Source organism: Lissotriton vulgaris, chromosome 3_2, assembly GCF_964263255.1.
Source record: "Lissotriton vulgaris chromosome 3_2, aLisVul1.2, whole genome shotgun sequence".
Classification (NCBI taxonomy): domain Eukaryota; kingdom Metazoa; phylum Chordata; class Amphibia; order Caudata; family Salamandridae; genus Lissotriton; species Lissotriton vulgaris.
In genome coordinates, this window is record NC_141690.1 from 138,173,987 (window position 1) to 138,187,730 (window position 13,744).

At 46.1% G+C, this 13,744-nt stretch overlaps 1 protein-coding gene across 1 annotated transcript in view; it reads right to left on the bottom strand.

The window, feature by feature from the left end:
* Positions 1-13,744, bottom strand: part of LOC147725424 (transmembrane protein 128-like) — a 186,613-nt gene that overhangs the window by 78,570 nt on the left and 94,299 nt on the right. The window contains exon 3 of the mRNA XM_086964094.1: positions 9,285-9,446. Coding sequence (XP_086820220.1) covers positions 9,285-9,446 — 162 coding nt within the window. The remainder of the gene's footprint in view (positions 1-9,284; positions 9,447-13,744) is intronic.

The following is a 13,744-nucleotide window of genomic DNA, read 5'->3' on the forward strand; positions in this document are numbered from 1 at the left end:
CATGCTTTCTACATTCTAACACAAACCCAAAATGTCTCATGTTGGGTAATGCACTGAATAGCCTAAATAGTACATGGCCACTCTCCATGTCACACGTGTACTATTTAGCCTATTGTTGATCTCTCTCTCCCGCTCTATCTGTCTCTCTCTATCTTTCTCTCTCTATCTGTCTCTCTCTATCTCTCTCTCTCTCTCTCTCTCTCTCTCTCCTCCACTCTTTCACTCTTCCTAGCGACTGGCACCTAAGTGGCGAACCACTACCCCTGGTGCACCACCTGATTGGCTCCAAATACCACAAGTATTTGCACAAATTTGTCTTAAATAAAAATTGCATCGATACCACGTTACTACCTCTCCTTTTCTGCTAAATATTGATGAAACCTAGATTGACTGAAAAGAAAGGGACAGGTAAGACGACTAAGGTTCTCTAATCTGACCCATATTAAGGGAACTACTTGTCAGTGGCTTCTATAATAAAATGTCTCTGGTAACGCGACCTTCCCCGTCCAAAATTGTATCAATGCCCCAATCAGCAAAGGCGATCGAGATATACCCGCCTTCCCAGGACACCATCAGTTTTGTATCGGCTGCCCCAGACGAGAATTTGAGAAAATGTCCCTTGCTCCAATTCACTGCGTTCCTAGTTGTTTTCCATAAAACCCCACCCGCCCCAAAGATGAGTTTAATGGTTATCGCAAGCCCCCCCCCCCCGAGTTTTTAATGAAGTAGCCAGGTTGTAAGAAACGATGTAGAGATTAGAATGATGTTTACAAAGTTAAAATTAGATCGAAAAATGAAAGAACTTGTTGCAGTAAACCTTGTTGAAAATGAGATGTTTAGCTAAAAGATAGGACGCATTGATGTAATGGAGAATCGTTTAGCCTATGTTCATTCCTCAGAAGGATGCCTATCAGACTATGGTGAATAACACGTTGCACTTTTCCGTAAAATACAAAGCCCTGAAGACCGGTCTAGCCTTGCAAGACTCGTACTAGGGAAATGGGTCTCTACCAGGAGAACTGACATGACTGTAATAAACGAATGCAATGAATGGGTATCAGACCTCGTACCACGACAAATGAATGTAATAAACCGACAAAACGCCAAAGAAATAGCCACGAAGGGAAGTTGTTGGGAACCCAGCAAACCCATCATCAATTGTTTATACGTTGGCTGTAGACCTCAATGTAGCGGATGTTTACCCCAGTTGCTTGGTGTTGGGAGAGAAATAGATTTACGTAATTACCTTCCTCTGCAAAATCTCTAAAGACTGTCTTTTCAAACTCATTTAAGGATACCACTGTCGGAGGAGAAAGAGACCGGATGTGGGAGCATGCGGCCTGACTGCAGATCGTGGAACCCCGGCGACGGAGGCCAAGGCGAGACCACAACAGTAAGGAGTCGCAGGACGAGGCACTGTTTCCGCCAAAACTAAAGGAAAGGGCTGATCTGAGGCCCCTGCTCTATGATCGACGTGTGCCGAAAAGTCCCCGCTCTCTGAACGTGATTATGGACCCGCCTGTCTAAATTTTCCGTCCCCCTGGTCTGTTCCCGATCTGGCCCTGCTCCATCCCCTCCTCCTCCGACCTGCCATAAGGACTATTCACACACACCCCCTCCCTCCACCTGAACTTTCAAAATCCTCTAAATCCTACTGTGCCATCCGGAGAAGGGTATTTCCTGCGTCAAAAGGGAGGGAGCTCCGACTAAGTAGACCACGAACTGTGTTAAATCTCAGAACGGTGACCTAAACACCACCAAGGGTCGCCCCAAAGAGAAGCTAAACGAAGTATGTGGTTCTGCCCGCTACCGAGCACCTTGAAGATGATGGAAGCAACAGGAAATACCCATCACAAAGACCCAAGAACAGACAGACTCCACAACTCAAAGACATTTGCACCCTTCACCACAAATCCTTTTCTGTCTCCTTCTAATGACCACCCTCTGGATTATGGAAGAAAATGCACCTGCTTCAAAATCGTAACGCATTTCTCCCACGAGGTCTGGCGAAACAAAACAAAGACACTCTCCTGCCCGCAGACCTCCAACGGCTCAACCCACATGGACATTCCTACTAAAGAACGAATTGTAATACAGGTGCTCAACAGTACCAACAGAAGACGACAAAGAATGCTGAGAACTCACTAATAATGGTCCACGACCATAAGACACTGGGAACCTTGATTATTGTTTTTACTATGTCTCATTTCTCTCCCAACCGCCATTGAATTGACTATGCTCCAGCCGAGTACAAAAAGAACTTACTTACGTGGTAACCTATCAGTTCCTATGACTATAAGCATCTATGATCTGTACCCAATGCTCTCACTACATAATTTTTGTCTGATATTGCATTACTATGACTTTCCTACAACGAGCTTAACGATGAGCCCGCCACTAAGATGAAAAGATTTTAAAATGCGATGTTTATGTACAGTTCCTCCGCCTGGGTTTTTACTTCCTTACTTATGACCACTGCAGTAGACATAGATAGGAAACAGGCCATCAAGATGTCTTAGAAATGTTAAAGGGAGGACTGTGGAAAATTAATACGTTTGGTGAACATTATCTGCGCCATCTTCCCTTTTCCCCGATGCCACACTCTTTGTCGCACACCCCCCCTCCACTTTAGCTACCTTGATCAGAACCACCCTCTGCACACCCCTGGCCCCCAGCACGGCTCTTCGCCCTCACAAGCACCCCCACGCACCAATCACTCCCGCTCTCACATGCCTTGCACGTAAGCGGCAGCCATTTCGAGCACCATGGCCCCTCTGCCCCTCGCTGATAGCCAGCGCGTCTCTCACTCTCTTTCTTAGCCTCGCAGGCATCCCCCGCACGCTGATAACCCCCTCGCTCTCACATGCCTTGGGTCATAAACCCCTCATCAGCGCAGCTCTGCCTAGGAACCCCATCCTGCTCCCAGCACGACACCTCCCTTCATCCCTTTCATGGTCCCAAGTCCTTTGATACAAACCCCCTTTTCCTGTGTGCCCGTTTGTCTCCCTTGTTCCCAGGCCGCCACCTGGCCCTGCGGATACTGCTTATCACACCCCCGTACAGTAGGAAGCTTCCCCCATTAAAGGACCCTCGATTTGATCAAAGCCCCCACCCTATGAGATCCGATCGAGCTCCACGCATTCCGTGAATCGGCGGAATGCCCAGCTGCGCGATAATCATCACCTGTTGTGACCGGGGCGGGGACTTCCACTGTACATATGTGGGAACGGGCTTGAAGCGGGGATTCCTAGGATGCCTTTCTGTACATCAAAGTATTGACAAATATGTGTTTCATGTAATAAAGCAACAAAACCTGTGTATAAGAGGCCAGGCCTCAGAGATGCGGTTAGAGCACCTCGTGACGATACTTGCTGTCTGAATTGATGTGTTCTCCTCCGGAGAGAATAAACCCTCGTTTCCTGCCTTTCAGTCTCCAGCGCCTGCTTCTTCATAGATTAATACTTTGTGGGTAATAGAGGCGACACCGCCGGGCAACACAAAAGGGTCTTTGGTCACTGGTTGTCTACGACCCCTTTTTACACCCCCGCATGTGAAAGAAGTCCATTGGGAACTTAGACTGTCCAATGAATGGGCATAAAAACCATTGGAAATGTCAAGCGTGGTTTTGAACCGCTTACACACAAGACTATTTACAAGGGCAGAGCCGTGAGTATTCTGTACTGCACAGTTACGGCAATGCGAGTTTAAATGCCGGTAATCCAAAACCAAACGGTAAGAGCCCTCCAGTTTGTTTACAGTAAAAAGGGGGTTATTCATCGGTGACACACACGTTTCAATTACACCTTGATATTCCAATTGTTCAAGGATAGCCGCGACTGAAGCTTTGGCTTCACGCCGTATGGGATATTGAGGTTGAGGCTGCGGCTGAGACCGTAAAGGAATCTCGTGGCTTGGGGACAATTTATCCCAGCCACACTGATTGCGGTACACAGCCGGCGCAAGCGCCAGAGCCCACTCTTCTGCAAAATGCAGCGCCTCCACTCTCGATACAGTGTGCGCGAAACTGGGGAGGATCACCTCCAACCCTGGCGAGCTGCGAGAACAAACGGTGGGGGCCAGTCAGCCTCTGAAAGCAAAATGTCATACGTAGATGAAAGATTTTCCCAAAATACCCCTTTTACAGTTCGCTGTATGTCACCTTCTATTAACAGGACAATTTCAAAAAGACGTTCAGGGGGAGCAACACGCGTATCAGCAGTTTCAATTACAACATAAGTGTCAGTCGCTGTCACCTTCAACAGTGGACGGAGGGCCTCTCTCACTATGGTAATCTCTGCCGCGCTGTCCAGCAAGGTCAGAGCCCACGTCAGATTCCGAAGCCGCGTTCTCACTATCTGGGGCATATCGATGCGCTGTCAGGGCGGCGACTTTCTTCGTGGCAAACTGTGGTCTCTTGGGTGTAGCGCCGTCCTGCTGATCTCCACCGTTACGCGGGCGGGGCTGACCACGTCCTTGCTGGCCACCCCGGCCCCTGCCGCCCCCTCCACCACCGGTTGACGGAGCCGATGAGTCCTGAAAGGAACGAGGAGAGCGTTGGTCAGAAGCCTGAAACCTTTCAGGTGATTTAATCATCGCGCGATCGCGCAAATCATAAACTCGATCCGACTGCGCAGGCAACGGAGACGCAGGAGCAGAAACCTGTGTTTGTTGTTGTTGTTGCTTACCCCGATTCTGCTTTTTAGGCCAATTCTGTTTCTTGGACTTAGGTTGACCACCAGTTTCCGAAGACTGACCCTGGGGCTGCTTTTTCTCTTTATCAGAAAAAGTCTTAAGACCCTTTGCATTGCGGCCAACCGTTTTATAAGCCGCCACAATTATCCTTGCTAACTGACGGGGTTTCTCGGCCTCGGGAATTAACGCTAAAGCGTTAGCAACCTGAAAGTTCACTGCATCCCCCTTGACATTTGCAAGGATCAGATCGCAAACTATATCAAAGGTGCCACACAGGTGCATACCCAACTCAACCGCCGACTCCGGTCCGTGATCATCTTGAACACGTTTAAGGACCGCACCCAGATTGGTCACAGACAGGGTGCCATAGAACCTCGAATAGACCGCTGCAAAAGTCTTACCCCAGGTCTCACAGTCAACAAGTTCAGGTGCCAAATCTTTTGGTAAACTAAGCGTAAGAATCCTCTGTTTGTCACCAGGATTCGTATTAGGAAACACAGCTTCTAACTGGCCGAATTTCTCTGCAAGCCAGAACGGAAAATCATCCTTGTCCTGGGGCTTTTTGCCCATCACGGAATTCACCATGACAGGATTGATTTTCAAACCAGCCTGTTCTGCACGAAGCTGCGCACCCCTAGGGGCCGCGTCCTGAACATTACGGCTTGTGTAATGAACAAGCGCTCTAATCACTGCCACTGCGACCTCATGAAGTCGCCGCAGATCAGCCACGTTACAAGTGGCGCGATTAGGGTGAGGAGTGAATCCAGCCAAAGCGGGCCAATTAGTGCCCGGAATGGACAAAGGACCCAACCTCGGAGCGGTTAAAGCGTGTGGTAGGGCGCCACCAAACCAAACTCCATGCTGCCAAGCATCAATAGGAACTTCCAGTGCCCTGTACGGAGCATACGCAACCGGTACAGCTGAAGCAGTGTATGAATGGAACACTCCAGTATTAGCGTCCACCGCGGGAAATGTCACCCACGAATAAAACAGTTCGTACGGGTAAGCATGTTCCGCACTCACCACCAGAACCACAGCCAGGCCTTCCACAGGGACATTAAAAGCCCGCAAGTGGCCACGCACCGCAATGCGACTATGCTGCAGGATGTCCACGGCTTGTGCCATGGTAGCACAGGAACTCGAAAAAACAAAGAATACTTTGTAGCACAACTGGGTAGTAATTCAAAGAAACCATTTTAGATCTATTCAAGCTTGAAAAAAACCTATGTCAAAAATAGGTAGGTTGTCCGACACCACCGTTTTCCGGAAACGGGAATGAAGGGGTTAAGGTTTGAACGATATACTACTCGAGTGTCATGATATAAGGCCAACAACGTATGGGCGCCATGTAGCAGGGTTTCCGTTCTCCCAGAGAACTGTGCACAGAGATCTAGAACCTGGGTGAGTTAGGGTGACCCAAAACTCACCTTAGTTTCAGAAATCCCCTTACCAAGCTAGCTACAGTGTCTCATTGGTACTAATTACTTACCAATGACTTAGACAATCCAGAACATGAACTTAGGGTACCTCAGGTATCGTGGAACACATGAACACTCTTTCGTTATATAATCATTACAAACCAAAACGGGGAGTCAAAGAACACACGTGCACGTTTGAAATGTTTATTTTTCAATGCAAGGTTCTCAAACGCAGTATCTTATATAATATCAACATACAGATTATAACAATCAGAGTTATCAGCATAGTCACTAGTCCATAATAAGCGAACGGTGATAGCATATTATAATGCAAAATCTATAGAAATTCTGTATCACCTATATATCGCGCACCCTATTTAGCATACTATATTATATCTAAGAAGGTCTCATTTGAGTTTTTAGCAGGGCGGGCCCATACCTCTAATGGTCAGTAGGAGCAGATCACATCAACAGCTACCGGCTCTCTGCATGCGAAGCATCAAGTGTGTTGATTCATTCCCTGTAACTCTATCTTAAACCCGCGTAGAGCCCAATGTTGGCAGCAGCATTATTTGTGTTATGTCTAATGTGGTGCGAGGATCAGGCCTTCAGCAACCTTGTGTTAGGTTATTCTTAGAGGGTGCAGTTCTCAGTGTGCAGACAGTTGTACCAAGTGTACCAAGCACAACTGATATCAGAGCAATAACACATTATTCTCAAATAAATCACATCTTTCATCTAGGTTGAAAGCTACAATAACAATTAGGTGTCGTGTGCAAACTGAAGCCGAAGGAAAATATGACGTTTAAACATTTAATAAACTCATGCTAACTTAACACAATATATAGAAACGCAGTAACCATATGACATACTGACATCATGATTGTTTTATTCATCACAACATGTATGTTACTCACTGTGCACTAATCACTACAGAGTACGAACACCTGAATTATGAGGGTGATGACATCTCACAACTAAGTGGACTTATGGGTAATAAGGTTGCACTTGTAGCTTTAGACGATGTACAAACGTTTTTAACCAATCTCTCACCATCACATTCGGGTTATAGTCGACCTCTTTATAAGAGGCACGCCTGTGAACTAAACTATTGATTGATCCAATCTAAACATACACTTGGATTATAATCGGGTTGGCGTAACCTTGTGTGGAGTAATTACAGTTTATTACAATGAATATGTAATTTCTTTTGTACCTGTAAAAGGTCATGTCACTTGAAGTACATAGGCATCTTGTATGTTTACATTCATACAGCCTTGAGGAAGTCACAGGACTACACCCCCAAAAAGGGACGAAACACGCGTTGGCTGTGACTGTTTTCAACTGATACACAAGAACACGGAAATAAAACGAAAAAAGAACCAGACGGAATTGTTTAAAAATGTTATTGCATGATGATGATAACATTTAGTGCTTTTTTCACAATAGGGAAACCAGTTTATAACTTGACGTGTGCTGGTGACTGAAGTATACTATGTACAGAGTTGAGGCTCGAAAGTTGTAGAGTTTTGTGGTTCTTTACACCCTTTAGCACCGTTTTGTATTAATGTTATAAACCAAAATCAACCCGTGTGATTCTACTGAGAGGCGCCATAATCCTATTTATAATACCACGTTTCTGAGGCTTTGTACAGAACAAAAAATAAACGTTTAGTCAAATTTGCCTGTAATGGGTCAATTTGTCAGATGACACACCAATCCACAAATTTGGCCCAATGACTCAGGTACTGATTTTGTGTAAGGATGCCTCATTGCCAAGATGACATCAATAACCACAGATAGGAAGATTAAAGGAGATCAACTGCCTCCACTCAATCTCCAAGGAAGGAGATGTAAACCGTGCAGGCCTGGGTGCAGGCCTGCTGCTGCGACAAAAGATGTTCCCAAAGTGGCAACTTAATCAGAGAACACATACTCCTGGCCAGAGTTCTGAGTACCACATTCTCCCAGCCCATCTGGTGCCACTAAGATGGGCCCGATCATTCCTGATCATCTTCAGAACTCTGGGCAGCAGAGGCAGTATCGGGCAGGCATACAGGAGTCCCGAACTCCACTCCAGATGGGTGGCATCTGAGAGAGAGCTGCCTTGGAAAGTCCAATGCACAAAATTACTGACACTGCATGTTCGCTGCAGTGTTGAAAGGATCGAGCCAGGGTTCTCCCCATTGTTGGAAGATACCAAGCCACCTCAGGATGCAACTGTCATTAATGACCTGCTAAGCATTGTCAGCGGAGTTTGTCTGCCCTGTAGTTTGAAGATCGCACCAGGTGCTTTACTACCAGAGAAATACTTTGGCTGTCCAGCCACTTTTAAAGGTGCAGAGTCTCCTGACACCGGGCCTAAGACTCCACCCTGCCCTGCTTGTGACAGTATCACATGACAGTGATGTTGTCTGTGAGCACCTGCACCAGCCTTCCTCTGGTAGTGGGCAGGCTGGTGGGTAGCACTCAAGGCAGGCCTTCACAGCTAAGCGAATCGCCATCAAGTCCAGAAGATTGAAGTGGAGTCAAATGTTTGCCAGACACCATAGGCCTCTGATCTCCACCTCTACCAGATGGCCTTATCAACCCAGTAGTTACGCAGCTGTGACAAATTGTCAGCTCTGCATGGGTAAGGAGAGGGATCTGCCACTGACCCAATAATGGTCCAGGAGCCCCCACTACAGGTCTTTTGCAGTCTCCTCTGAAATCTGTAAACATCTAAAGATTCCCTTGATGGTGTGCCCACTGAGATTTGAGGTCGCACTGCAGAATGAATACATTTAATCAAGAAATAGCTATACAATTTATGCTTTTGAAGTTTGCAGGTCTCATTTTGTAACACAAATATCTTAAAACCGAAGCTTATATGGGAAACACCTTTGTCCATCTTTCACTTTAACGAGTCTGGACGGATCTGCAGGTAACTTATGAAACGCTGTAAGCAGGTACCAAATTTCGTGCACATGCGCGAGGCAGTGCAAAAATAATTAGAAAAGCAATGTGTTTTTTTCAGAGGAATGTGTGCCTTAACAATAACCAGAGTCGCTATAGTAGACTCGTCAATATGTAAGCATAAACATGTATAAAATACAAGAAAAAACACACAAATTTAAAAGAAACAGCGGTAAAATAAAAACATTTGCAGTTGATTAATGTACCTAATTTACTTACCAAACAGATGCTACTAAGAAAGTAGTAATTGCAATGGGCACTAAAGCTGGGTACTTGGCATCATAGTCAGGGATTCCACAGTGCCACTCTAAGTAAATGATGCAATAAACGGCAACGCACAAACTTGCAACCAAAAATAAACTGCCGACGAGAAGTGATGCACTGCAAAGAAAGAAAGAAAGAAAGACGTATGAAACAAGTATCTATCAAGGATTGTCTCATTACTGCAGAGCAAAATGTTGCTGCAAAGAATAACAATATTATTAGGATATAAACATCTCTGCTTTCATGTAGTGATTCTCAGCATATTTTTGTTTTTTGTTTTTATATATCAGACTTTATGTAAATGTACAGGAATTTATATAGCGCAAATCACCGACTGGTTTCTAAGCGCTTGCTTAGGGAACCCGTCCTGGTATTCCCCTGTGAGATAACCCCGCCAGGGAATCCGCAAGGTGAAAGCCAGGCATCCCGCCGCGAGGGGCCGTTGTTGAGATTAAGCAAGTTATTACCCAGAGTCGCAGAGTGTGTACCGGTGAATGGAGTAGGCACCGGAGCGAGAATTGTCGAGTCCATGGACATTTTAGGACTCAAGACCCCGCCGAGCCGGGAATTGCACCCTGGTCCCGGGCTGACCTCTGCTTCCAGGTCTGCCTGCTCTAACCAGTGAGCCACACTTCTCCACTTTAGTCCCTGCAATGTCTGCGAAGTAAATGTATTTCATCAAACGTCATCAAAGTTTCATTTATTAACCAGTTATGGAGAAAAAGCTTTGTGCAGGCAGAGGAGCCGCACGTCATTCTAAGTAGAAAATCTATTGCTGGGAGACTATATTATCCATGCAGCTATACTGAAATAAGTACCGAGACGTAGATCCACAACCGACCGAGAGATGCAGAGCAACAAGCATTCACATAGTAATCCCAGAATCGCATCCAACCATACTGAATGCAGAACGTGCTAACAGACTACCAACAGGTTGATTTCAGTGTTTCAGCAGAAGACATATAAGATTATTCGCTGCTCAATGTCATGCGTAAATCTAACTTCTATCTTGTTAACCAGTCATGGTACATATTTCATCACGTCCAAGTGTACATGGTATGAGGTCCTTATTTAAGGACAGGCAACCAGCAAAACAATGGTCATTTTAACATAAACATCAGAAACATATATTTGAAATGCTAGAGAACATTCTTCTCAATCATGGAAAACCGTAAATACACACTATCTGTCACAACACAAACCTCTTCTGTCTATTAGAAATAAAAGCAACAAACAAATCAGCTATCCAAAATAGAAATCGAATATCACACTTATGTGCAACCACTAAAGATTCTCCAGCGAGCATTAGAAACAAAATATTTCTGTTCCTCAAAGTCTGGATCCACATACTTTGCACTTTGTATGTTGGACCCCAGTAGAACGTTCTACATCTAGTGGTAACAGCAAATATAGATGTTGACAGAACCTTTTTTTTATTTATCAAATGATGTTTCTTTATGTGTGCTTAAGTGAGTATAACTAGTCCACTAACTAATCTACTAGGCTGTTATCTGTTTGCACAGACAGCTCAAGAAATGTGGCTTGCACGGACTAGTTTCCTGCGTCCATGTTTTTTTCTCTTCTGTGTTTTTTTTGTATTATTAAATAAAATAATAGATAAGCGAGTGGCTGTGTTGAGAGGCTGTATGGGTGAGTGACTTTAGACGTAAATAAATGGGTGTGTGAGTAGCTATATGGGTGAGTGTGTGGCTATGTAAGTGGCTGTACGGGTGACTGGTTGAATGAGTGGCTGTATGGTGAGTGAATGGTGGCGTTAGTGTCTCTACGAGTGAGTGAGTAGTGTGTGAGTGCTTCTATGGAGGAGTGAGTAGCTGGGAGTGCTGGTATTGTTCTGTAAATGGGTATGTAAGTGGCTGTGTGGGTGTGTGAGTGGGCGTACAAGAGGTTGCATGCTGGAGTGAGTGGCTGTGTGAGTGGTTCTGTGGATGTCATCAGTGATGTCAGTTGAGTTTTCATCAGTGATGTCATTAACCGTGTCATCAGTGATGTAATATGTGAACTCATAAGCAGCGCACTGCATGGGGTATACGTTCTAGTTAGCTTAGGTAACTATAACTACTGAATTTCGCTGGTTTTCTATGAGTGAAATCTTTGCCTAACTCTAAAGTCCCTGTAATCTTTGTTTTTTTACAGTGAATTTCTAAGGTTTATTAAATTCTATTTCCTAAATATAACGTCCCTGTAACCTTTTGTTTTTTTAAGTAAACTGCTAAGGTTTCTCAAATTCTATTTCCTAATTATAACGTCCCTATAACCTTCAGTTTTTTAAGTGAATTTCTATGTTTTTTTAACTAGTAGTCGCGTTTGCAGATTGGTGGAGAAATGGGGTGGAGCCTCCAACCAGCTACCAGGAATCCTACTGCATGGGACTTACTGGAGCTAACAGGTGAGGTTCTTGGCCTCAAAGGCCCATCAGCATCGAAGAGGACTTCATCCCAAACCTGAAGTGCACCAGGAGGTGCCTTTGCAGAGTGGTGGTGAATGGGGGCGTGGACTTCAGCCAGCTCACTGCAATACCGCTGTGTGGGACTTACTGGAGGTAACAGGAGGGGTTCTTGGCCCCAAGAATCCACCAACAGCCAAGGGGACTTCATTGCCTAACCAGTTGTGTGCTACGAGGCACGTTTGTAGAGTGGTGGAAAAAGGGGACGTGGCCTCCAAAGACCTCTCAGCAATCCTGCTGTGTGGGACTTAATGGAGGTAACAGAAGGAGTTCCTGACCCCCAAAGACCCTCATCATCAAAGGAGACTTTATCCCCCAAACAGTAATGCACCAAAAGACGTGTTTGCAGAGTGGAGGAGAAAGGGGACGGGACCTTCGATCACCTCTCAGCAATTCCCCTGTATGGGGCTTACTGGAGGTAACAGGAGGGTTTGTTGTCCCCAAGGACTCTCTGCAGCCAAGTGGATGCCATTCCCCCATCCAGATGTGCGCAGGAGACGCGTTTGCAGAGTGGTGGTGAGTGGTGGGGGCAGGGCCTCCAGCGACTTGCCAGTCCTGATTTTTTATTTTATTTACTAAGAGACCCCCTCCTGGCTGATTTCAGCCTCAGGGACCCCATCCCCATGGCCCGGCCTCTACTGTGGGTGCCCTGGTCCTACGCAGGGCACCTACTTACATCTGTTGGAGACCTACCAACTCCCTGCCTCCTGTGGGATCTAGCATAGCTTTTACAGAGACAGAGGGAAAGCAATTTTGCTCTGCTTTTTGAAAGCAAGAACATTTTGCTCTCACTTGCTAGAAGCGAAGAGTTTGCTATGGCTTGGCAGGAGTGGCAAAGCTCCCATCAGGCAATAGCAAACAGCTATGTCCCAGGCGTGGGCACCTCGGGACATAGAAGGAGCAGCCCTGGGGGGTGGTGGTCCCCACGGCCATCTTTGGCTCCAGGAGGGGGGACATGCGGCCCCCTCTCCTTTCTTTAATTTTGTCCAGATGGAGGTCCCCAGGGCTGCAGGGGGGAGTCAGCGTGCCCCCGCATTCAATTTTTTCAGGTAAAGGAGGTGGAAGTCCTCGGGGTTGGGGGGGGGGGTGAGAGAGCCCTTCCACATTTAAAAACTAAATAGTCCCCGTGCGTTGATGGTCCCCAGGGAGCAGGGGAGGCCGTACAGGATTCCGCCACATTCATTTAGAAAGAAGCCAGGAAAGAACGGAGCCCCAGGGAGGTGGTGGTCCCTGCTGCAATATTAAGCTCTAGGAGGGGGGGGGGGCAGTGCGCTCAACCCTCCCTTATTAAAAAAATGCCCCAGGACCCGGCCCACCCGGGAGCCGATGACGAAGAAAGCACAGGAGCCTGAGCTTTGTTATTTTTTAATTAAAAAAGAAAATGCTTTTTTAGACCTTGAGGGGTCCCCGTAGGACTCCTCCAAGAGGCCTAGGAGGACAGGATGTTTCTACCCTGCTCCCTTTTCTTTCTTTTTAATGTTTTTTTCTGGGACTTGGCACAAGCCGAGTCCCAAGATGGCTACCAACACCTCCTGGTTTGAAGTGTTGGCAGCCAATCAGATCTCAGCACAAGATCGGAAGGGACTGCGGATTCTCTCAGTTTGGGCTGTAGTCATATGTAAAGTTTTCTATTGAAATTAAAATGGGGAAAACGTGTTTTCTCATCCACCGCTTGGCAGTATCCCCGATACTTTCAAGACAGCAGATGAATTGAGCGTCAAACTAGTTTCAAAAGATTTCGCAAGGATTTGTCAAACAATGCAAATGTTATTGGCAAATCAAAAAAAGCACCTCCTTTGGAAACTAGGTCCTTATTATTAATACCTACTGGATATATGTACACACAGGCACTGACACAGCTACATTCGAGTTTCTAAAGTTTATCAACAGAAGGCTCTGATGCGTTTCAGTGCTTTGCACCACCTTGCTCACATAACATAGACGCCATTAG